The 25,559-nt window shown below is 51.5% G+C and overlaps 1 protein-coding gene across 1 annotated transcript in view; it reads right to left on the bottom strand.

Annotated features, from left to right (window-relative positions):
- Positions 1 to 2,668: 2,668 nt before the first annotated feature.
- CASZ1 (castor zinc finger 1) overlaps positions 2,669 to 25,559 on the bottom strand; it is a 129,612-nt gene continuing 106,721 nt past the window's right edge. The window contains exons 12-24 of the mRNA XM_078857793.1: positions 22,216 to 24,392; positions 20,983 to 21,073; positions 20,629 to 20,680; positions 18,468 to 18,601; positions 17,978 to 18,100; positions 16,859 to 17,422; positions 15,809 to 16,007; positions 14,433 to 14,604; positions 13,665 to 13,798; positions 10,356 to 10,407; positions 8,040 to 8,252; positions 4,258 to 6,576; positions 2,669 to 4,120 (exon numbers count right to left, since the gene is read on the bottom strand). Of these exons, the coding sequence (XP_078713919.1) occupies positions 3,108 to 4,120; positions 4,258 to 6,576; positions 8,040 to 8,252; positions 10,356 to 10,407; positions 13,665 to 13,798; positions 14,433 to 14,604; positions 15,809 to 16,007; positions 16,859 to 17,422; positions 17,978 to 18,100; positions 18,468 to 18,601; positions 20,629 to 20,680; positions 20,983 to 21,073; positions 22,216 to 24,392 (7,243 nt within the window). The 3' untranslated portion in view covers positions 2,669 to 3,107. The remainder of the gene's footprint in view (positions 4,121 to 4,257; positions 6,577 to 8,039; positions 8,253 to 10,355; positions 10,408 to 13,664; positions 13,799 to 14,432; positions 14,605 to 15,808; positions 16,008 to 16,858; positions 17,423 to 17,977; positions 18,101 to 18,467; positions 18,602 to 20,628; positions 20,681 to 20,982; positions 21,074 to 22,215; positions 24,393 to 25,559) is intronic.

Here is a 25,559-nt window from a genome sequence, read left to right as displayed (position 1 = left end):
TTGTATAAAGCTGCTCATTGGTACCGATTGATGGGCAGTCATGGAAGTTTTGAAACCAGACGAGGGCCCATAAAAGAGAGGACGGCTCTTTGCAAGGCGACTCAATACGTTGCATGACCATCCCACAATGCACAGCGGCACTCACGGGGTCATGCCTGGGAAGCAGTGTGAAGGCTATTTTTGCTTTTGTGCTTTCGGACAATAATAATTATAACAATATGACCATCAGCATCATCCTCCTCATCGATTGCTATTGTAATCAATAATATATAATTTCAAAAATAACTTATATAACAACAAAAAACATGTAAATCTATAAATACTACACAACAAACACATTTGAAACCTGTATGGAAGCATAAGTTAGAAATTATTTATATTAATTGAAAATAACTAACTCGTTAAATTTTGGAAGCATTTGCACTTTCAACGAGAATCGATCCTTTGCCGACAGAACAAATCAGTCGTAAATAAATAAAAAGTGTGCACTTTAGCCCTGTGGTGTCGTTTAAACGAGCCTTCACGGAGACTTGGGAACGGCCTGATTTAACCTCGCCTCCTCACGCACATGTGAACAATGCGAGCTCAAAGTGTGTGTGCGTGTCCATGCACCCCTGAACACGTGAGCTGTGCGCTTGGCACACCAGAAATGCAGCTTCCATTGGAGGTCCATGGGCCACAGCAGAAATCTGTACCACCTCAGGCAGCATACACTTGAACAATGACAATGTCAACTCATGTGGCGCACAGTATTCGCTCGCTCTCGAAGCGAGAGAGAACAACTCGGAGGCGCCAGGAGGAACCCAAGCTCTGCGGTCATCTACATATGAAGATGTTTCCAGCCAATTAAAAAAAGTGTGTACATGTGGGATGAAATCGCAGCGATCGGAGAAAACTCACGCGTCCGAGGGGGCAACACTGTCCCAAACAGATGGAACAGGTGGAGTCCACATTTTTGTAATAATGATTTATATACATGGCCAATAGTGAATTACTTGATATCCACTCTCTTTTACAATAGGTATTATTTAAAAAAAGCACTGTTATTGGCCACACAAAGGAATTTGAACTGAAAGAGATATACCATCAAAGGTGATAACATGTCAAATATCTTCCTTGGCTCATGGACTACCAATGAATCGAATCTGTAAATGGCGAGAAACCCCATCGTTACAGACTATGCCATTCTGATGAGTACGAATGACAGAACCAGTCTAATTTTCTCTTTATAGTTCTTCAGGAACTGTTGTTTTTTGTTTGCATAACGTACAAAGGCCGAGTGCTCTTTGTGCATGTCCTTGGAAAATCCCGAAGCCAAAAAACTGATAGCCATGGTCGGGCACACATCATGCAGTCCATTGGTTTATACTAGGCGCTAGCGGACCGCATTGAGATCATGCGAGAATGTATAGACATTTCTCTTTGTTGAGTGGTAAATTCAAGTACAGATAAAATACAGTTAATATCAAGGATGCATCCAGTTTTCAGAGTCGGGTCACATCCAAGTGTGCCTGATGAACTTAGAATTGTTGTGGCACTCATCTCTGCTGGTTGTCCTGAACCAGTGGTGGAAAATGTGGCACATTTCCACGCTGGGGACCTTGATTATCTGTAAGGATAACCGATGTTGGTTTCCTGTAAAATAGTACTTATCGACCCCTTAGGGACGATGACTTTAGCCTGGCCAGGATATGAAGCTGCAACTTTTTGTTTTCCCGACTGTGCTTTGAGCACTCTTCAAACATTTCACCTGGCTAGATAATCATAAGATTTGGTTGCAAAATAACATTGGTTGCAAAATCGCACGACATTTTCCAGTGAACACGTGCGCACGTTGGGCCAACACGTGCCAACGTTGGGCTAACGTTGGCCTGTGGTTGGAAACGTTCAGGAGTGCTTCGGGTGTAATTGCTTTGTCTCAGAATAAGCGATCCGACTGTGATTATCGGAGGCACCGGTTGATGCGTGACGTCGATGAAATGAAATAATCTCCCGTCAGTGAGGTAATAACCGAGCCACAAGCATGTGGATCAGGTGCACGCTCAGCTCCCGTTGCCTGTGTTAAACACCAACGTGAAGGCTCCATTAATGCCTGGGCCAGGCCAGGGTGTCGTAACCGTCGCGTGCCATCTTCTTCTTCTCCTCTTTAAATAAACGTAAAACAGTTACAATGCACAAGTCACTCTTTCCTGATTATAGCCTCAAACCAACCAAAACTGAAAACTTAAAATATTCAAAACCGTCTTAACACCATTGCATCACGCGAAACCACATTCAATAAAGTCTGCATATTACATAAATTAGCATACATTTGCATACATTATATCCAGCTCAAAACAGCGGGCGAGCGATCGCATTGGCCGGCTTAAATTATCGTAACTTTTGCATACATTAATCTGAGCTCTCCCATTGGCCAGCTCTGCATCGTTTTGCATACATCGTGCAGCCCAGTGTCGGCGATTGTTCCGATTGGCCGGCACGCCATTAAATCTACACATTTTAGTGTTTGCATCCACGAGCAACTCCCTCCTCCTCACGCGCCGCACCATCGGCTGGCATAAATTAGCATAAATTTGCATACACTTCCTACAAAAAGTTTTTTTTTTATGAGGCAAAGTACGCTCACTCCGCCTCCTCGATTGCCCCCCCCCCCGCCTCCCCCCAGCCTGTTAGCAATGTGCGCACCGTGCACGACCCACGGCGCACCCAAAGGTGCAAAGGTCGCGCTGATCGTCGACATGTGTGACATGTGTGAGCTGTGTGAGCGCGCATTGTTTTGCCCACGGCACGCCTGCAAGTAAACACCTATTGCATATTCTCACGTCGTAATCGATCCCCAAGTAAAAGTCCCCCCAAAAAAAGTTGTATTCTTTTTTTTTTCTTCCAGATTTCATCGTTGAGTCTTTGTGTGTGGGGGGGGGAGGGGGGGGTTTACACGTATCATATAACCCATTACACACAACATGCGTGTGTAAGCTTTTCCCTGCATGTGTTGGTAGGCTATAAACCCGTTTCGATCGGTTTGTTGATGGGGAGGGTGGGGGAAGGGTTTGTTTTTTGGAGATTTGGGCTGCTGCTGAGGCGGCGGTGACGATTCGATAGGGGGGCTACGACGACGCACTCTGCACGACGACGGATTCCACAGCGACCGACGAGGAGGATGACGAAGGCGGCGAGGCTGCCGATGGCGACGGCGACGACGACGACGAGGAGGACGGCGAGGAGAAAGAGTTGCCATCCTGCTCGCCCCTCAAGGAGTCATCTTCCACAGTCGCTTGCACGGCCGCGTTGTCCTGCTCCCTCTCCTGTTGCTGCTGCTGCTGCTGCTCAGGAGGTTGCTGCTGCTGCTGCAGTTGCAACTGCTCGTGCGGTAGGGGCTGCTGCAGCTGCTGTTGTGGTTGTATGCGCTGATTCTGCTGCTGCGGCGTATGTCGCTGCTGCAACTGAATCATCTCGCACTGTTGCTTTAGCAGCTGCTGCTGCAACAGTGGTTGGTGTAACTGCTGCTGTTGCTTTTTCAATGCCACCACATCCTCCTGCTGCTGCACAACATTCAGCTGCTGCTGCTGTAGTCTCCCACGCAGCTGTTGGCCCTGCTGCTGTACCTGACGTAACAACCCAGCCTGCTGAACCGTCAAAAGCTGGGGCCGTACCACCAGCGGTTGAAACTGCTGCGTTAAATGCGGCTGCTTCCACTGCCACTCCAGTTCCAGCGCACGTTGATGCTGATGCTGCTGATGCTGTTGATTTTGCGATGGCAATCGTGTTACCTGCTGCTGCTGCTGCAATGATAGCTGTTGCAACAACTGCTGCTGCTGCGGTTTTATCGGAGATTGTTGAGGTTTCATCGGAGATTGTTGCTGGATTCGAGTTGGGTTGGTGCTCACGAGGAGGTGAGGGTTGCTCTGGTTGTTGTGCGGGTACGAGAGGACGATGTTGCTGTTGCTGCTGTTGCTGCCGCTGCTGCCGCTGCTGCCGCTGTTGTTGCGCTGGTGGCGCCGACGGTGGGACTCCATCTGAGCGGTGCCCACGACGGCGTGGCCACAGCCGGCGACGGCGCAGTGGAAGTGCGAACAGCGTAAGCGGTAGCGACACTCGATGACAACCAACGTGCTTGGCCCTTCAACGACAGCAGCAGCAAAGGTTAAAATGTCATCATTTGCGTGAGCGGCTGAAGCACTGAAATCGGCACTTACAACAAACTATATTATTTTATAAAGGGAGAGGGAGTTTGGAAATAAGACGAACGATCCTCACCATTATTTATGGCGCTGGGATTTCCGCCGCCGATGCCACTGTTGTCGCCGGCCGTCTGGCTCGCCACGCACCCGGCCTGCTGCCCTGCGTCGGGGCTCACGATCGCGATGGCCGCGACAGCATCACCCGTTGGCGCAACCGTCCCCCCCCTGTCGTCCTTCACCGCCGCCACCTCCGTCGCCTTCGCCACCTCCGAACATGCGGCATCTTCACCATCGACTTCCGGTTTCGGCAGAGCTGGTGGATTTTCCGAGATGTTCCCACCCAGAGCATCGCTCACCTCCTCAGGATCTATGGGACCTGGACTGGTAGCGGCAGTGGTGGTGGCTGCGGCGGCCATCACCCCTCCATTCGCCGTCGCTTCCTCACTCCGGGTGGCTGCCATCCTTTCTGCTGGATCTGTCGCGGCCGCCGCAGCTGCTGCCACCGCTGTCAGGATCGCGGCGACGGCTGGCGCGCAGTCCACGGCCGAGCCGAACTGCCGGAACCCTGCGTTTGCAGTGGTCGCCGCAGTAGCCGAAGCTGCTGCCGTGGCATCCACGATGGCCGCCACCCCGGCATTACTCCATTCGGCGGCGGTTGCCCCCACGCCCGGCACAATAGGCACCACGGCGTTGGTGCAACCCAACGTCACCGCACAAGGCAGGACCGACGCAGCAGACACTCCCGCTATTGTAGTGCTCGATTCCCCCAATGTGACCACTGCGCTTGTCGGCAAAGGCCCAGCCACCTCACCATCGACGCCTCCGCCCCTGCCGCCAGTTGCCGTAGCAGCGGCAGCACCCGCACTCAGGATGGCAGCCACGGCAGGGGCGCAGTCGACGGCCGAACCGAACTGGCGGAAGCCTGCCGCTTGCACGGCGGCCATCTTGGCGTGCTGTTTGCGGTGGGCGGGAACCTTGGTGGAGTCGGCGCAGGCGAATGCGCAGCGCAGGCAGTGGAAGTGCGTCGCGCGGCCCGCGAACGGGCAACCCACTATCACTGTGTCGCCCCTGGAGGCCAACGGCGCCATCGCCGCCGCCGCTGCTCTCCTTGCGCTCGCCGGTTTTCCACCGCTGCCGCGTGATGCGTCTTCGTCCACTGCCGGTCTGTCCAGCGGTGCGGTCACTGGCTTCTTCAGGTCTGGTTGTGCGTCATTTTCCGCAGCGGTAGCAGCGGCACCATCCATCGCAATTGAGTTTATTGTCGTCATCGAGCCATCTTCACCGCACGAGGATGGACTGGGTGGCGCCGCCGTCTCCGCTTTCTCTGGTGCAACTGCTCGTTCACTTCCTGGTGCGGACTCGGTGGCCTCCGTGCCGCTCGGCCGTTCGCCCGCTTCCTCGTCATTTTCTCCGCCAGCTGCGTCCGTTGCGACCGCAGATTTGCCATCACCAGAGGCATCCGAGAGCTTGCTATCCATGCTCACCAACTGCTGCCCAGCTGTATTTTTGCTCCCGCTACTTTCTCCACCTCCTTCGCTTGCGTCACTGCTGTCCAACCCACAGCGATGCTGCTGCTGCGCAGAGTCGTGGCCGGGCACGGACAACACAGGGATGTAGCGTGCATACGGGCAGAGCGCACCGGCCTTATAGCGGCGGAAGTCGTCGAGCACCAGGCTGTCGACGCGCTCGTGGTGCATAGCGTGCTTGTGCATGTGTGTGCGCCCGCAGAAGCGGTAGCCGCAGCCGTCGCGCGCGCAGTGGAAGTGTGTGGCGCGCCGTGCAAAGTGGCAGCCCACGTCCGCGCAGTCGGCGCGCAGGTCGAAGCGCAGGAAGCCCGACAGGACGCTGTTGGCCACCGCCGTCTTGTCCACCGCCGCGCCGTCAGCTGCCACAGGGCTCCTATTCGCCCCCAACGCGGCCGACGCCACCACCACCACCGCCGGAGGAGCGCCGCCGATCGCTTTAGCTGGAATGCATCCGGCCTGCACCGCCTCGAACGCCAGCGGAGCGACGCACGCTCCGGCCGTGGGCGAGCACTCGCCGCTTCCGCCGCTGCTGCCGGGCACCGCCGACGACGGCGTCACGGCCGCGCCGGCGTCAAAGCTGTCGGCACTGTTCCCCCAGTCATCGCCCAGAGTCGGCGCCGGCTCCGCCTTGATGGGCACGGAGCCCAGAAACTCCACGCTGGGAACGTAACCATCGTCTCCCAGCTCAGACTTGTGGCCACCGATGCTAGTGCTGCTGCTGCTGGTGTAGCTGCTGTTGTTCGTGTTGCCGTCCATATTCGTCGCTGATCTCACCACGGTCATTGGCAATGTCTTCTTGGTGGTCGTTGTCTTGCGTCGCTTGCCGAAGGGGGACATGTCCTCTATGATCCACACGCGACGCTTTATTCCTGCCGTCGCACACGGGAGCCGCAAACAATTATTTTCAATTCACTTCATTTCGTTTAAAAGCATTTTTTTACTCATAAAGCAAATACCTAATCTTCTTGGTTCTTTCGGTAAAGTCACGTAGAAGGGAAGTAATAAAATAATAAAAATAAAACATAATAAAACAATTCTCACGACGTTTCGGCCACAACGCAAGCAGCCGTCCTCAGGCGAAGTCAGGCGAAGTCTGAGGACGGCTGCTTGCGTTGTGGCCGAAACGTCGTGAGAATTGTTTTATTATGTTTTATTTTTATTATTTTATTACTTCCCTTCTACGTGACTTTACCGAAAGAACCAAGAAGATGAATCCCTGCAGTCACGAAAGCTTTAAATCGAAACAAATACCTAATGTTCGTGTGGTTTTTTTACACGTTTCACCAATTGTTATTCTTCTTTTCATGTTTGCACTGCGCTCGTGTAAATAAAAGTCGTTGACGTGAGGTGGAAAGATGTCCTAACAGAACTCCTACAGTGAAGAGAAAAAACGTGTGGCCAGATAATCAATTCATGACACTTTAAAGCTGGATTATTCAGAGATGACTTACAGCTAGATTTCAGCAGTATTGGCTCAGTTTTGGATGCTGTCACTAGTATCTCCTTCAAACAAACGTCATTACCATCCCTCTAAGATCAGTAAAACAAGTAACCCAAAATTGGCTGCAGTATTTCTATAAAAATCAGAGCATTGCCATAGCAAAATAGAATTTCCACCACGAAACTCAATACCAATGATAGACATGCAGGGCTGTGGGTGCCACGGGGGCGAGATATTAACTACATCACCTAGTATGCAGCTATGGGTTCGACTCCGACCATGACGCCTATATATTAGGAGTTTGCATGTTTCCCCGTGCCCACGTGGATTTTTCTCTGGGTCCTCCGGTTTTTCCCTCCACATTTCGAAACGTGTGTGTAGGGTATTTGGCTGCGATAAATTTTCACGTGATAAGGCACTTCGTTGGGCTATCATTTGTGGTGGCCAGGTTGCTTCTGAAAAAGAGCTACATAGCTCAGTGGGCCTTACCTGTTAAAATAGAAATAGTTAAATAGTAAAATTTTTTCACTGTATTTTCCAGGTCTCTGGTATAGCGAGAGGTATGCTGGATCTGGGGTGCTGGGTGTGGAGATATTTTTGACCTAGACGGTCCCAGCTGTTTAATTAACAACACAAATATAAAAAGATGCAACATAGCATGTAAAGAAGGGCCATTGCCCAAAAGTTTCCTATTATATATTTTCCTTTTAAAGCCATAACGAATTTGTTGACTTATTTGTGCTTTTGCACCGCTGACGCAGTGGGAGCATCACCAAACAATCAGCTGAAATTCCGCCCTGTGGACAAGAGCTCTATCAAATTCGAGGGCAATAGATGTTTTCTGTGCGAGCAATTTTTAATTAACATAACATTATCATTGTCAGGTGTTACCTGATGTGGGTGCAGGCTGCAGCAATGATTGACAGGAGGTAGGCGGTGCCAGACAGGGAGTAGGTAGGGCCAGGCATGAGATGGGTGGTGGAAGCGAGAGTGAATGACAGGAGGTGGAGGGAGCTTGTGCCAGTGGCTGAGGCATTGGTGTTGGAAGGGAGAAAGGCACGGGGAGAGACGGGGAGAGCGAAGGGGAGATGGGCAGAGAGGCTCCTGTGTGTGTGTGTGCACGCGAGAAGAAAAGGGACACACACACACGCAGAGTGAATAAACACAGGAAGCCAAGAAAAGTGGTTAAAGTGAAAATCCATGAACACACCGGTGCTAAGGTTTTAAGTGGTATCACACACACTTGTACTGCGTTAACTAGGCACACACAACTGTGCTATATGCAACACATCTATGTCCATGATCTAATTAATCAGTTTGTTAGTGGACTGGCAAGCAACTATTTTGCAACAAAAAATTACTAAAGCCGGGTTGCACATGCACCTAATCTGGCGGTTGGGCTTGGAAGTGGCACAATGGCCAATTTTTTCCCAAAATTCCATGCAGCTTGACCACAGTAGAATTTATAAGGGTCTGACAAATACAGACCTTGAATGCGCAATTCAGATGGCAGGGCGCACGTTACTTTGTTCGCAGTAAGAAAATCTATTTGGAAAATGGCGCTTTGGCGTTTAAATTCCACCTCCAGGATTTAGCATTTTTCCTACCCATTCACAACAAAACGGCCGCATTCAACAATGCCGTGTGCATCGCACCACCACCACCTCCTCCCGACGTCCCGCTCGCAGTTGACTCCCAACCGGGACCAAGTTTCACGGAATTTCTGTCTTAACTGAATAATTTACGAGGTCGCAAGGATGGCTCGCCACGCCGCTGTACAGTGCACGTAATAACGGCAAAGGACACGCGGTGCGTGCACATCTCCGATGTTCCGCACTCTTGCTGTGCAAAACATACGCGGCTCAGTGAGGTATCGATGCGTTTTTGTTCTATTTTTCACCCAATTTCATCCGAATTTTGCCATTGGCAGCATCACGCCGCTCAGAACCCTTGCGGAGCGATGCATCAGTCCACATCGCAGGAAGGTTTCGCAGGAGATATCGCCGAACTACTATTTGTAAAATCTGCAGTGACTCCTTGTCCAGTCTAAAGGGCAGCACTCTCCCACCTGTTCTTCAGAGTAATGCTCATCGCATGACAGTAAAATTGGATAGGTTCGATTCTCATAGCTGGAATTCAGCAAGATTTGAAGTTTTCGTGACTGCAAGGATCCACACTCTTTGGTTCTTTGGGTAAAGTCACGTAGGTAAAAAATTAAATCACGACGTTTCAGATGCTTGTGTTGCGTCAGAAACGTCGTGATTTAATTTATTTGTATATTTTACCTACGTGACTTTACCGAAAGAACCAAAGAGCATGGAATTCAGCAAATTGAAATACAAAAGCAAATTAAATGCGATGTATATAAAAACAAATGTGCGTAGGACAATGCCGCTGGGCCAAGTACCACGAACGTCACTACACTTGAGAACCCGGTTTAATTACGGGCGGCGGAAAAAACCGAGATTCCAACCCCGGATTTCAGCGGTGCCAGCTCAGCTCTCTAACCTGTGAGCCGACACTGCACATTACGTTTGGTGGATCTACGGTGCACAGGACAATTTCAGTACCAAACACAGCCATGAGTACTTGTTAATTTAGGTCATCCTCTAAAGTCTTTAAACAATCAAACAAAAATCACCCTCACAGTCACTTATCTCCATTGACAGCCTTGTGCATGTGGTGAAATTTGCACATTCTCATGGCAGGGGCTGGTCCACAGGCCAACCGCCACGAGCTGACTTCCCACAAAGTTTGTGCTGCAACGACCGGGAGTGTGAGAAAAGCCCCGCCGTCTCAAGGCTTTGCTTCAGGAGACTCCGGGTCTTTATTGAGTCGTTTCGCAATGGCAGAAGCAGCGGCAGAAGCGGCGGCGTCGGTGGTGTTGTGTGCGCGTATTTTGTTAGGGAATCGCTTGTCACTAGGGTTGCCACCTCTTGAGGTACAAAAATCCAGGACATAATTACGGGAAGAAGAATACCTCACAATGCCAGAAGGGGGGAGAACTGCGCCTTAATGCAATTAACCTTGAGCGGTGCGGTATTGTTACGCAACTGACAAACGCCATGACTTGTAAGTGTCCCGGGGAAGACTTACAGAGTTTCCCAGGATGGGGCAACTACTTCCTCCTCAAAACGATACAATGTTCCTGGGAAAACCAGGAAAGGTTGGCAACCCTAGTGGTGATGCGGGTGAAGCCGTGATTACCTCGGGCCCTCTCCGCGTGCACGTCCATGGCGACGGGCGGAGTGGGCGGAGTCTGAAAGTGACCAATCACATGGCTCCGTGAGTCACAAGTTAACGCGGCAGGGGGGGGGGGGACTGGGGGGGGGGGGTAAGGGGGTAACATTTGGTTCCTTGAGGAAAATCTCACTTAGTCCCGTATAAAACCTATAATAGTAATAATAGTCCACGAATTACTCACATTAACCTCAACGATTGTTTAGAACTCTTTTACCAAGAGGCTATGGCTTGGATTATTAGAGAAAACCCTTGCGTACGAGGGGATTCGCACTAAAAATTCCTCACAACATTGCTCAGCAGTCGTGCCTCATATTCAGCAAACGTACAATGGGCCAACGTTGGTATGTGGTTGGAACTGTTAGACCAAAGTTGACCCAAAGTTGACCAAACGTTCCATATTTACTGGGTACAGGCCTTTTCCTAAATAAACATGCAGCGTCGGGGCCAATGTTGGTTGACGTTGAGACAACGTTCGTCCAACGTCAACCAATGTCGGCCCAACGTTTGCATGCTTACTGGGTTGTAGTCACGCAGCTGGCTGTCTCAAGTACATTAGGAATTCAACTGGGGATCCACCCAACCTCTTCATCCTCGGAGCACGAATTTACCAGCGTGGATTACAGATTTACTGGCGCAGATCACGGATTTACCAGCGTGGATTACGGATTTACCGGTGCGGTTCACGGATTTGCTTGCATGTATCACGGATTTACCGACGTAGATCACGGATTTACCGGCGTGGATTACAGATTTACTGGCGCAGATCACGGATTTACCAGCGTGGATCATGGATTTACCGGCGTGAATCATGGATTTACCGACGTGAATCATGGATTTACCGACGTGAATCATAGATTTACCGGTATGTGCCGCCACGCCCCACCCCCGTTCTAACAAGCGGCTCAAAAAAACCGAGCAGAGGATCCAAGAAAACTTTTGAGAACAGCCCTGGCGCGTGTCTTAAAACCCACCCCGAGGTGCCTATCATCCAGCAGCGCTTTAGTAACCTCCGTCCGAGTTCGGCAGGAATTACGATTGGTTTAATTTGCATTAAATCGTCAAGTAGTGTGTGATGCCGATTTGGAACTAAAACCACCAGCCGACAGAGCTGATCACATCAAGTTGTCACACCATGGGCAAATGTGCCGCCAACTGATTTGGTTTATCAGCTTCCTCGTGGCTGACACAGACAGCGTGGGGAAGCCTACTACACCCAGACACCGGTCAATAAATACCTTTGAATTAGAACCATTGACGACAGCTTTATTTATTATTTATCAACGTTAATTCCCAGTTCTGAGCTCGTGTTAAACGCCTGACGATGCTGGATGTAATCTCCAGCACAACTCAGAATATAAATTGTCAAAAATATTGTGTCTTTCAACATTCCTCCTCCTCCGGTTTTGCTGATAAACCAACACGATTTGCATACAGTATTTTCCCGCGACGTGATAACTGTAATTAATTGGCTCCATCAATAAATAGTTACAAAACGGGCATTATACCCACACAGTGATCTAACCCAAAATTTACTCACTATGAATCGTGATATTGGTCGTGAAAGCCTCCAAATAAAATTCCTCCAAAGGAATTGACGAATTATAATCAAACAACAATCCCTTCCAGCTCCCGCACACTGGCCGATTTCATAACTACATTTTCGCGGTGGACACCATCATAGGCGCATTCCCTCCTTTGCCTGCTACTCTGGCGTTGGTCGACCACCTTTGCCATCGTCCCTTCTAGCCGTGACACGTCCTGCCCAAGCCCGCCTACTTTTTTTAAACGTTGGATTTATGACTCTAAACTTGCCGCATCATCATAATCGTCATTGTCATCATCAGCCATGATCAATCGACTGCTGGATGAAGGCCTCCCCCCAAGCCTAAGCCACATCTCACAGCTGTGACGAAATGCCTGGCACCTGCACACGGGTAACCCCATCAATATCACAGATGTGACACCCGGTAACACTCTTTGGAGAAGTGACAGAAACAAAAGCAGCCAGGACAGAGCAGCAGAGTTCACGGCGGCTTCGTGTGTGGGCACGACAGCCGAAGGTGGTCAGAGTGGGGTAGAGGGCGATTTGGCAGTGTGTGAAGTGCACGAGTGCGTGGTTGCGTTTGTGTGAGCGTTGACGTCAGAATCATAGAACTCCCCAGTAATGTAGCGATTAGTGCGCTCCGCTATGAACCCCGCGATCCAAGTTCAACTCCCACTCATGACCAAGAATAATGACGAATATATTTGAACCAGTCCTGGGCCTCCCTTAGGTCGCCTGAGCCATAAATGAGTACCTGGTGCAGTGTGTATAACACATTAGTACTGGGGAGACAAAGATGGCCGGGCGTGGCGTTAACCACCCACCCACATCTTCATGGACCCTGCTGGCCTTCATAGGTGCTCGCTGATAACACTTGCCCCAACAACTTTTAAGACTATACTGGGGATCTTTGTCTTTGTGTGCGCGTGTGTGTATGCATATGTATGTGCATGTGTGCGTGCATACTTATGTGTGGATGTGTGTGAATGTGTTTAGTATTAGTGAGTGAGTATGTTATTCTTTTTTTAATTCTTCAGCATGTGGGGCTGCTAGTGAGCGAGTCTTTATTGCCATTCCCTCGTTGCTGTGAGCAAGGCATTGGAAGCGGTGTTCGTACTGGGCCTTCTCTTCCAGCCACTGCAGTCCAATGCTGCCACGATAGGGAGTTCTTTGATTCTGACTCATGCCAACGTTGGCATGGGATGGAACCGTTGGCCTCGACGTTAGCCCAACGCTTCCAATGTTTACTGCAGTATACACGTTTGCGTGCGCGCGTTTGTGTGTTCGCGTGCTTGCGCGTGTGTGTGTCAATATGTACGAGCATGTGTGTATCCGAGTGTGTGCATGGGAGTACGCATGTTAACACGTGTAAGCGTATGTGAGTGCGCATGCACCTATGTATGCGTATGCGTGTATGTGCATAGATTTGTGAAAGCGTACACAAAAGCATAGACTTAAACACCTACTACGGAAAACTGTAAAATATGTCAGACACACATATACGTGCGTTTGTGTATGTGTACGTGCGTGTCTATACCTGTATGACAATGTGCATTTGTGCGGTTGTGTGTGCACCTAGCGTGGCACAAGCGTCGTGGTGGCGTCACCGCCAATTAGCGGCGAACGGCCGCTGTTATCGTTGTTGTACACGCACACGCGTTCGTGTTCATCTATGTGCACGTGTGTGTACGTGCATACGCGTGCGTGCGTGCGCCTGCGTGCATGCGCACCTGGTTTCCGAGGGATAGGGCACGGCGCGCGTGCTTGCGCGCGTGCGATGTCATCTGGTGCTTGAGCAGGAAGGAGAACGAGCAGCCGTCCCTGATGCAGTGGAAGTGACTGCTCACCCGGCCGTACTTGCACCCTGACGACACGGCACAGACAGGCACTGTTAGCGAGCGCCTATCACTCTTAGCGAGCGCCTATTACTGCTAGCGAGCACCTATCACTCTTAGCGGGTGCGTAGTACGGACACAGGAGGGGCCCACGACACAGCAAATAAACATGATTTCAGGACATAGACAGTTTTTTGTTCACTCTCAGAGGGTGAGAATAATGGGAAGGCAGCCAGAGGCTGGGTTACCAAAACCATGCCTGGCCACCTTCGTCTACCCAGTACTGATGTTTACACACAGCACAAGCTACTAATTTGAGGCCGAGTGGACCTCCAGGGAGGCACAGAATCGGTTCAAATATTCGTCATTGTTATTAGACATGAGTGGGAATTGAATTCGGGTCGACGGATTCGTAGCGCAGCACGCTAACCACTACGCCACCGCTGCCCACACACACGCACACTCATCACGCACGTACAACAACAACCGCCATTTCCAATTAAGTGGTGGTAACTTCACTACAACCCTTGTGCCAGGCTAGGTGTACTTTGAGGCTTCGTGACCTGTTGAAGGCTCGCTAGCAGGTCACGGGACAGACCCAGGTGCCATGGGTTGACTGACTGAGATTTGCACACACATACACACACGCGCGTACGCACGTACCGTCACGCCCGCACTCGTCGCGCTTGGTGTAGTACTTGAAGCCATTGGCCGCGCGTCGCTCGGCCTTGTCGTGCTTCTTGACGTGCCACGGCAGCTTGGTGCTCACGTTGGTGGCGAACTCGCACCCCCCGCGTGCGCAGTGGTAGTGGCCGCGTGAGCGGAACTCGCACTCCTGCGCATGGGGCCCACGTGTGTGCCACACGCAGGGACACACACACACACCTCTGATTAGCATGGTTGGCCAAGTTCAATATACATACGTAGATACACACACGGGGAGACACACGCACTCGGGGACACACGCACACACGGAAACGTGTGCATAAGTGTCATGGCCTCACATAAAGACATGGTCACGAAAGCAAAGATTGTGGTAGTCGGGGAGACAAATCGTGTTACTTAGGGTAACTGTCATAAAACATTGGTTAATCCCTGTCATTAAATGTAACCTACAAAAGGCAATTTGTAATGAGTAAATAGTCATGGTAATAAATGTTTGTAGGGAGCTGTAAATCCGTGCGTGTTACCTTGCGCAGTGTCTACACGAAAGAGAATTCCCCCCTCACCCCCACCGAACGCGTGTGACTTGGTAGCGGCCCTCCCCCCAACCGAACGCGTGTGAGTTGGTAGCGGCCGTCCCCCGCACCGAACGCATGTGAGTTGGTAGGGTCGAGCATGCGCTAGCTAATAAATAACCAAAAACAGCACTAAATCGCTAATTAAACTACTTTAAAGGTGACGGACGTGAAATCAGAATAGCGGTAGCTCAGCACGGGGCTTATGGCGTGGTACCTGACAACTTTTTTAAACATAAACCCCACGGTTTGCGAGCCAAATCCTTCGCAAGTTGTGTCCACACACAGACAGACAGACAGAGAGACAGACAGACAAAAAATGACGTTTATATATAAGCTATCCCTGTTGTTTTTAAAGACAATGTCTTCACCGCAGAGAACCGTAGCGACACGACCACCACACTCTACGATAGCTTGCGCCAAACTGTGCCACACGCCCTCCCGCATGGCCTTGTGGAAGCCCCGGTACCGATACATTTATTTTAGTTTTCTTCTGGTTATGCTCCGATGACTTACACGTATGTCGTAGTTTTAGCGTTAGGGGAGAGCGTAAGACGTCGGTTTAGGTTTAGCATCAGAGTCATCTGCGCGACGGTAGGGAAAGAAGCGATCGTCTCTTGTGGGCATGGGGCAGGGTTGTTGTTGTTGTTGTTGTTCGGGTTTCGGGTTGGGGTTACGTTGAGGGTTCAATGTAGGTTTACCGTCTTTACCGTCGGCTTTATATTTTAAAGTCACGACAGTGAAAGAGGGGGGAGTAGTGGGGGGGGTCGAGGTGGTGTGGGGGGGGTCATCATTGCTCACCGGTAGGGGGCAGGGCTCCTGCGCGGAGTGGTAGTGGAAGTGGCGGCGAGCGCTCTCCGTGCAGTGCGTGGGCGTCACGTGGTCGGTGCAGTGCGACTCCGCCTTGGCCGCGCTCTTGCACACGTACTTGCACGCGCCGAACAGGCAGTGGAAGTGACGTGCGCGTGCGTACTTGCACTCGGGACTCAGGCATGGGTCGCTGCGGGATGACGCAAGGGGGAGACGGAAGGTGGAGACAGACGCAGAGATTCACCCACCACCCCACCCACACTGAAGACAAAGATCCCCCGTAGAGTCTTAACGGACTTTTCGGTACGACAAACTAGAGGGGTGGGTGGTCACCACCCTCCATATCCGGCCGCTTTTGTCTCCCCTCTCCCCAATGGCAATGTTTACCGCACCATTTGAGGCTGAGTCTACCTAAGGGAGGTCCAATACCGGTTCAGATAATCGTCACTGGTGTTGACCGTGAGCGGTCAACACAATATGTATTGTTTCTAAAAATAAATATATCCCGCAGATATGGTTTCCTTAGGTCCCATGAGCCTAAGTGTAACATCATCTGAAGCTATGAACACAATTTGGGATGAATCGTAAATAAAATCTCACGTGCGTGACTTTACGCATGCAATGTGAGTTTAGGAAAATCCACACCAAACGGTCAGCGCCACCATAAACGATACAAAAGCCAAGTCACGCCGCCTCTATTCCCCAACGAGCAATGGGGGCAGCGCTGACCACTATTCGCATCGCTGAACCACTGGTGTCAAATTCCACATTCTCATGGCAGGGGTCAGTCTCTTCACAGGACAACCACCGGTGACCTCTCACAGTGACGCTGGATTAGTGTTTTTGATGCAGCCATTGCGAGGGTCCTCAGAGAGAGTCCCAGACCCTGGCTTGAACCCCAATTCTCCGAGGTAAATGGCTCAAGTGTTTTTTTATACGGCCGCAAACCCACAATCCAGTTTGGTGTCCCTGGCAAAGCCATGATAAAAATGCAGTGCAATCTACCCTCTCGTAATGGTCTCAATAAACACAAATACTTACTTCTCATCGAACTGCAGGAAGCCTGGCTTAATCTGTGGCTTCGATTCTTGAAGCCGGGCCGTGTGAGACTGCTGCTGATGCTGCTGCTGATGCTGCTGATGCGCTGACTGCTGCGAATCCATGTGCGTGCGCAGCAAATGCTGGTACTGCTGCTGTACTTGCACAACCGCCTGCTGCTCCTGCAGATTCATCTGCTGCCCATTCAGCTGCTGACCCGTCACCACCTGCTGCGGTTGCAAGTGGTTGTTCATCGCAAACGGCTTCAGCAACTGCTGCTGAAGCACGGGTCGTTGTTGCGGCTGTTGCTGCTGCTGTTGCTGCACACCTATCAGGTCCGGCTGTAATTGAGTGGGGAGTGGTTGCCTGTGCAGTGCAGAACCCATATGCTGCTGCTGTTGCTGTGGCTGCAGGGCAGCTTGGTGCAGCGGTTGATGGAGAGACAGCTGCTGTTCCTGCTGCTGCTGCTGTTGCTGCTGTTGCTGCTGTGTCCAGGCGAGCAGGGAGGGAAGCAGGGAGCCAGTCACCACGGCGACAGGCCCACAGCCATCGACGCGGCCGTGGAAACTGGAGGAGATGGTGATCGCAAGCATCAGCAACAAACGAGGAAACAGCTCGGACATTTGCAGAGGCAACAGTGTGGGTCCCGGCACCGCCTGTCACAAAGCCTTCGCACACTTACACCCAGAATACCAAGGTCTGATGAATACGGTTGGCTACGTAGGGTGTGAAAGAAGTTCAACATATATACATAGGTCTGCCCCACAATAAAATTCCATGTGTGTATGTCTATGTGGGAGCGGTAGCGTAGCGGTTAGCGGGCTGCGATACGAACCCAGCGACCCGAGTTCGATTCCTGCTCCAAGCCAACATCAGTTACGATTATCTGAACCTGACCTGGGACTCCCCTAGGTCGACTCAGCCTCAAATGAGTACCTGTTGTGGTGTGTAAACATCACCACTGAGGAGACAAAGTCGGCCAGGTGTGGTGCTGGCCACCCACCCCCTTGTGTGCCATGCGGCCTTCATTCCTGCCCGCTAACAGCACTTACCCCAGTCTATTACGGCTATAAGGGGGATCTTTGTATTTGTGTGTATGTGCGTGCGTGCGTGTGTGTGCACCTTGCGTGTTTGTTGGCACCGTCCATGGTACGGAAGATAGCACCGCAGCCGTCGACACGACAGTGCACGTGGTCCGAGTGCGAGAAATCGCACGACGGCTCCCGGCACGCGCCGTCCGTAAACCTGCACCAACACGCAAAGACAAAGATTCTCCATGTAGCCTACACAGACTGTTGGGGCAAGGGCGGTTAGCGAGCACTTATGAAGGTCGGTACGGCGCACTTCTGAGGGGGTGGTGTGGCCGAAAAGCACGCCTGGCTGCCTTCGTCTCCCCAGTGCTGATGTTTACACACCACACCAAGTACTCACATCAGGTTGAAGTTGCGCCTCAGTGTAGGTTCAGAAATAACTCGCCATGGCTGGGAATATGATCCCAGGTTGCTACGATCATTGCACGACTGCTATGTACATACACACGTAAGCTCGTTCGTAAAAAAAATCTTTAAAAATATACACAATAAAACAATCAAAGAAAAAAACAGTACTTTACCGTTGTAGGTATTTTTCCCATAATGCCGTTGGGTTTTCACGTTTGATGGCAGCCCTCAGGGATTGGTTGATGAAAGTTGCGCCTGATTGGCCGCTCGTCTGCAGGTTCAGCGAATCAGAGAGCCCCATTCCAGTCTGCAAGAGAAAGAGAGCGTTGCGTTGCTATGACATAATTTTTGACTGTACGACATGACGCCAATTGTGAATTCTGTTCCCCGTAACTTTTAAACGTATTGGATTTGTTTTTTGGTGTCCTCCTTGTAAGAATAAACATCACGAAAACGGTCTTCAACTGCTGTTCACTTGGCAAAGGTCTGCCGTAAAGTTCTAACCATCGTAACTTTACAATCTATAACAGCTATCTTCTTCTTGCGTATGTCACAAAGTGCTTGCCACAAATTTCGATTTAAAGCTTTCGTGACTGCAGGGATTCATCTTCTTGGTTCTTTCGGTAAAGTCACGTAGAATGGAAATAATAAAATAATAAAAATAAAACATCATTAAAAAAATTCACGACGTTTCGGCCACAACGCAAGTAGCCGTCCTCAGGTGGAGAACAGGTCTGTCGAGGTGACAGAGTCCGGATCAGATCATCTGTCTCCTCGACAGACCTGTTCTCCACCTGAGGATGGCTACTTGTGTTGTGGCCGAAACGTCGTGAGAATAATTTTATTGTTTTATTTTTATTATTTTATTATTTCCATTCTACGTGACTTTACCAAAAGAACCAAGAAGATGCTTGCCACAAATGAACCACAATACCTTGCTGATCTCGTTAAGGAGCATAAACCATCATTCCAAGCCCGGTCATCCTAGCAGCGGCTTTGGCTAGCCATCGAAGACGTTCACTGCATCCAACGCTTTCAGATATGCTTCTGCAGCCGTCTGGAACACTCTTCCTTCCGATATTAGGAAGCCATTGGAGCTATGCACTTTTAAGTCGAGATTGAAAACTCATTTCTTTATAACTGCTTTTCGTCTTTAGTTTGTTGTCCTTCCCCTGCAGCTGCGATTAGCACGGTTGGCTATGCACGGTGCGAAAGAAGTTCAACATACGTACGAACATGTCTCTGTTAATAGCCACATCAAGATCTACATCCAAGTTTGTGAAAGCCACGCGATGGCCTCATGCGAGGCTGAATGAATTGCTGCGGCTGTTGCTGCTGCTACCTCCATTGAATTTGCAAAGTTGCCAGTGGTTCACAGTGCACTCTATGATTTGGCCAGGGTCTCACCGCAGTCACAACCCGACCTTCCTTCAATTTGACACGACTCAAGGAGGTGACCGGACCTGGCATCGTGCGGAGTTGATTTAATCACGCGCTCCATTGCGTTCGGAGGAAGGGCGGCACCCGGATTTCTCGGTGCTAGGATCCGATATCGAACTTTTGCTTGGGACGCCGCTGTTAATGCTTACACGGTAATAAAGACATAATTATTAATGAATTACTACTACTGACAATACGAAAACAATTTAAAAACCAGGGCACAAATTTCAAGTCTTTATTCGATCGTGTACTCGGAGAGGCGGAGGAGCACAGGGGGTCAGGGTTCGTCCGTGACCCCTGTGCCACCATGCCCTGAGCGACAGCGGCGTCCTTCAGCAGACTCCTGCAGCTAGGAGGGAGTGCGTGGCACTTCGTGTGTGGAGCGGGAGACAATGTTCCAGTTGACGGGAGAGGCCACGGAGAATTGCCACTCAGCCAGGTTCGGACAGTCCGGGATTTGGGGACGATCAACAGGTCTTTCTCCGTGGTATGTATGTTGCTGAACATCTTTCGCACCATACGTAGCCAACTGTGCTAATCAGAGATGGTCAGACAACAACCTCGGCATAATTTGAGTTACGATGCTGAAAGACGAGCACGTTTAATGGGCAATAACACCTTTAATTGTTGCGTTATATCGTAATTTGTCAGAAAATGTTAAGTTTTAAAGAATTAAATTTGTAAAAAAAAATGATATCATGCAACAACAAAAAAGCGGCTGAGGAAATCGTAGTGGATCGTATGTCTGTGATTAAACCTGGCAAGCCTGGGGGAGAAGAGAGGCAGAGATTGGGCAGTATGGAAAGCAGGTGGCATGTTGGACCCCGTGACCTCTCCTCCACATGGCCTGTGAATCGACTGCTGTTGCCGAGTACATTTTTATCAGGCACTCACCCTGAGCAGAAAAGACGACAGGGATCCAGCCAAGGGTCCTTCCATCAATGGCCTGCAATAGAGATGTATTGCTCATAAGCTGTCACCACAGTTATTACAATTGTGAGGTGACAGGTTTAAATACATATCATGAACATAAAAGTCAAGGTACAATGAAACATTAAATTTTATGTAGAAAAGTTATATTACTCTATGTGTGTTTGAAGTTTCTATGAAGCAGATATAAAGCCTTACCCTTAAATACATATCATAAACATAAAAGTCAAGGTACAATGAAACATTACATTTTACGTAGAAAAGTTATAGTACTCTATGTGTGTTTGTAGTTTCTATGAAGCAGACACAAGGCCTTACCCATGATGCTTTGGGCTTGGGTCGGGGTTTACATTATCGCAGGGTTCTTGTTTGATTTGAACTCTGGCCGAGCCTTCCCATTGGCTGAGTCCTGGTCATTTGATGGCAGTGGGAAGAGAGCGAGGGAGCACATGAGTAGTGCCATGGGGTGTGTGCATTTCATGTTTTTGTATGTGTGTGTGAGTCGGTGTTTTTGTATGTGCATGTAAGTATGGGTTCATATTTGTTTATTTCTCTTTTTACGCAAGATTATGTGTGTCCAGGGTTAGGGTGGGAAGCCATCCTATCGCGGTTAGCTCGCTGCGCTACGAACCCAGCGACCCAAATTCTGATTCCTGCTTATGACCAAACCAGTGACAAATATCTGAACCACTGCAGAGACAAAGGCGGCCAGGTATGGTGCTGGCCACCCACCCCATTGTGTGCTGTACTGGCCATTACCAGGTAACGCTCACCGAGCTGGAGAGCTCTTTTGCAGAAGCAACCTGGCTACAAATGATAGCTCTACCAAGTGGCTTATCATGTCGAAAGTTATAGCAGCCAAAAAAATTTAAGTGCACGTTTCTAAATATGGAGGGAAAAACCGGAGGACCCGGATAAAAATACACGCGACCACGGGGAGAACATGCAAACTCCAAATATACAGCCATCAGGGTAGGGATCGAACCTACAACCTCCTGTATACCAGGCGAGGTAGTTAACATCTCGCCACCGTGGCGCTAAAAGCACTTGCCCCAAAAGTCTGTTAAGGCTATATGGGGGATCTTTGCCTTTGTAAGAGAACCGGTATAGTAAAAATACAGGTTGTGCTTTTACACGTCACAACAAACATGGAATGTAAAGTGCAAATCATCCCTTGCTCATAGGATCTAAATTAAAACGCTGTCAGCGTACGGAATGTTTCCTTGCAAATAGGAATAAAACATCCCCGACTTACCTTCAGTGTCAATACAACTCAAGCACAATCCCCACACTATGGAAGAAAACTAATCTGGTAACAGTGGGGGGGGGGGGGGGCTATGTTCTTGAAATGGAACGTGATTTTCCACAGCAGATTAACTTAAGAACCTTCTAATTTTGTCCCAAAGGAATCAATAGCACGGGAGAGGAGTGCATGCTACAAAATTACCGGTTCAAAGCAAAATGCCATCATCGTCGTCATCGTCATTATCACCGGGTGGAGGGGGGGGGGGCGGTAAGAGAAGGAAAAGTGATCGAGGCCTCTAGGCTCACCGTCTCCCACGCCATCCTCGTGCTCCTTCTTCACAGACCCCATCGCGGCCGCCGGCGGGGGAGGCCTCAGAGCCCTGGCCGCCAGGCGCGCCATCTCCGGCGAAATCCTGAGGCACGGGGAGCCGGCCCTCGCGCCGCCGCCCTGCGGCCCACGCGACGCCGGGCCCGACGACAACTCCGTCAACTCGTCACCATCCCCTCCGGCGCTGTCGCCGCTGTCGCCCACCTCTTCCCCTTCCTCGTCGTCTTCGTCGTCATCATCACCGTCTTCTCCTCCTCTTCCTTTGTCCTCTGCTTCCTTCTCTCTGTTGCGTGGCCCAGGTACGTGTTGCTTCGCGGGTAGCTCACCGTTGTCGGTGTAGCCGCCGCTGTCATCGTCGCCATCATCGTAGTTGGTGACGTCCGCCTGGTCTCCCAACCGGCGGCGCTTCCTCCGCTCGCCGAGCTCTTGCTGCTGCTGCCGCCGCCGCTCTCTTCGCATTCCATGCTTCCTCTTCCCCGTCTTCTCTCCATCACCTCCAGCCACCATCTCCCCCTCGTCCTCATCTTCCTCGTCCTTTACGATGATGGCCGCATGATCACCGCTGCCCTCCACCTCCGAATCCTTGCACTTTGCTTGATCTAGACTGTCGTCAACGTCCACGTCATTTTCATCATCCTCATCATCATCCTCATCATCATCTGCATCCTTGTCATCATCGTCATCATCATCGTCATCATCATCGTCATCATCGTCGTCGTCATTGTCTTCCTCCTCCCCCTCCTCTTCTTCGTTGTCATTGTCGTCTGCCGCTTCTGCGTTGCTGCCTCTGCCAAAGGTGGTGGTGGTAGTGGTAGCGGCCGTGTGGCCGGCAGAGCCTAGGGGTTTTGAGGCAGCACCGTCGTCTCCACGAGCGTCTCCAAAGCGCGTGCCGAAGTGAGCGCCGCCAACACCGGCGGCCGCTGCGGCTGCTGCCAGCTGCAGAAGCTGCACGGGAATCTGGCGCAAGGGAACGCCGATCGGGATCGGACCGAGACCCAGGCCAAGGCCTAAACCCAGGCTGATCGCCGGCATGATGCCGTGGATCTGGGAACCGGACGAAGCCTTCGACTCGGGCCTTGGGGGCACACCCGGCGCAGACAGCAGCACGCCAGCCTGCTGCACGTCCGACTGCTGCTGCTGCATTCTGAAATGCTGCTGCTGCATTCTGAAATGCTGCTGCGTCAAAAGCATGATCGACGACGGGTGGAACGCCGTCGACGACGACACCGAAGCGACAGAGGACGGTAAAGACGAACAGGCTGACGAAACGGAATTGCTGCCCCCCGCTCCGACAAGTGCCACCACGGGGCCGAAGCAGGCGCTCGCCGACGCCCGGCAGCCATCCTCTGACGTGCCCGCGTGCCCGTCGAGTGGGCAGCAGCTGCCGGCTGGCGCTCCGCACCCGTCGATGGCGCACACAGGCAGGGTGACAGGTGCCACTTGCGCGGGGCCGGCCGCAGCCTCCGTGTCGGACGTGGGCGTCGACTGCTCCGCGGCCGCGCTCATGGCCGCCGTCAAATCGGCCGCGGTCGCCGTCGTCATGGTTGTGGTCGCGGTCGTCGTTGTCGTCGCTGCCCCCACTGCTGCGGTGGAAAGTAGAAACGGGGAGCCGGTCGAATAATTTGTCGCCTGCAGCAAGGTCTCGGAGAGGCCGGGCTGCTTGCCGAAGTTTGACGCAGCCGTCGCGGCCGGGAAGAGGGTGGCGCTGAAATTCGCCGGCGCCTCGAAGCGGAACTGGGCCGTGCCGGAGAACCCGGGCGGAGTGAATGCCGTGAATGTGCTGCTGCCGGCCAGCGCCAGTTCAGCCTGAAGCGGTTTCCTATCCAGGGGCGAAGGCACCAGGTTGAGAGTGGAGATGCAGCCGGTCCCAGTCGGGGCTCCGGGGCGGTCGCAGCTGCGCACGGAGCTGCGTCGCTCATGCTTGCGCTTGTGCGACGTCATCTGGCTCGTGGAGGTGAAGGTGAAGGCGCAGCCCGAGCGGATGCAGTGGAAGTGGTTGGTGGCGCGCGCGTATGCACAGCCCGCGAAGCCGCACGACTCGTACTTGTAGAACTTTTTGAAGCCGTCGCGGGCATAGGCATCGTCGCGCACGTGGTACGACTTGTGCTTCTCCACGTCGCACTTGTTCTTGAAGGTGAAGTAGCAGCCGCTGCGCCTGTGCCGCGGGCAAGATGGAGACGGGAAGGAGGGATGTAGGGGGCAAATGAGAGGGAATATTAACCCCATTAACTGTGCTGCGCCGGCATCACACAACTCCCGAATCAGTTAAAGCCAAACAGGGCAGGCAGAGGGGGGGCTGACGACGGCATCACTGCGTTGTCTGCACGCATCTCGATTCATCCGTCGAGCATGACTGTAAGCGGCACGGCTCGGCTCTCCCAGTGAGAAAAATGGCCCGATGTTTCCTGAACTGCCGCCGATGGGGGCCGTACAACCCAACCGAGATGCGCCAAGCCAGCCGGGCGCCAGGCTTGGCACGGCTCGGTTCGGGTGTACGGCTTAAAAAGAGGCATGGGACAGAATAGAAGGTACGAAGTAGAACAAGAAGGGAAACAGGTGGACGAACAAAAAGGTGAGATGGGTAGGAAGACGGGTAAGAGACGGGAGAGAGTAATGGCAGAGAGAAGAGAGAGATGACGTGTCTTCGTGGTGGATGTAGCGACGGTGATGACGTTGGCCGGTGTCACAGTTGTCACCTGGACAGGGCGCTATATAAATATGAAATAAAATAGAATACACGTTGGGGTGAGCAATGCGGAGGTGGGACTGCAAGGCATCATGGGGGGAGGAGACGAACTCTCACGAGGCTGCGTGTGTACGGACGGCAGCCCAATCACAGCTGCTGCTGCTCGTGAGGCTACTGGCTGTCGTCAGAGTCAGTAACCCTCTAAATTATATATTTGTTTTATTATTATTATGCTTGTTTACCCAGGAAAGTCTCACCGAATCTCAGGGCTTATTTTCACGAGGGTCCTGTCAGGTTTTTGCAGTAGGGGGCGACGTTGCTACGTGTGACAATAAATCGAGGCATTTGTGGGTAATGTATTCAGCATTGTGGCATGTTTGGACAATCCACGTAGCATTGTGTGTGGTTTGTTAGCCATGGGAGGAAATTAGAGAACCTGGAGGATAACAAGGGGAGAACATACAAACGCCACACACAAAGGGCGTTGGGAATCAAACCCAGGCCCTTCTTGCTGTGAGGCCCAAGTGTAACTGCTGTTCTGCCCTGGAGCCCAACAAATGCCCGTAACTATTCTGCTGCTCGTCACGGTGCTGCTGGTCACACAGCTGCTCAGCCGCTGCTCCTTGTGGCTGTGAA

Source organism: Lampetra fluviatilis, chromosome 6 (genome assembly GCF_964198595.1).
Source record: "Lampetra fluviatilis chromosome 6, kcLamFluv1.1, whole genome shotgun sequence".
Lineage (NCBI taxonomy): Eukaryota > Metazoa > Chordata > Hyperoartia > Petromyzontiformes > Petromyzontidae > Lampetra > Lampetra fluviatilis.
The sequence above is the reverse complement of the archived record's forward strand: the minus strand, read 5'-3'. Positions and strand labels throughout refer to the sequence as shown.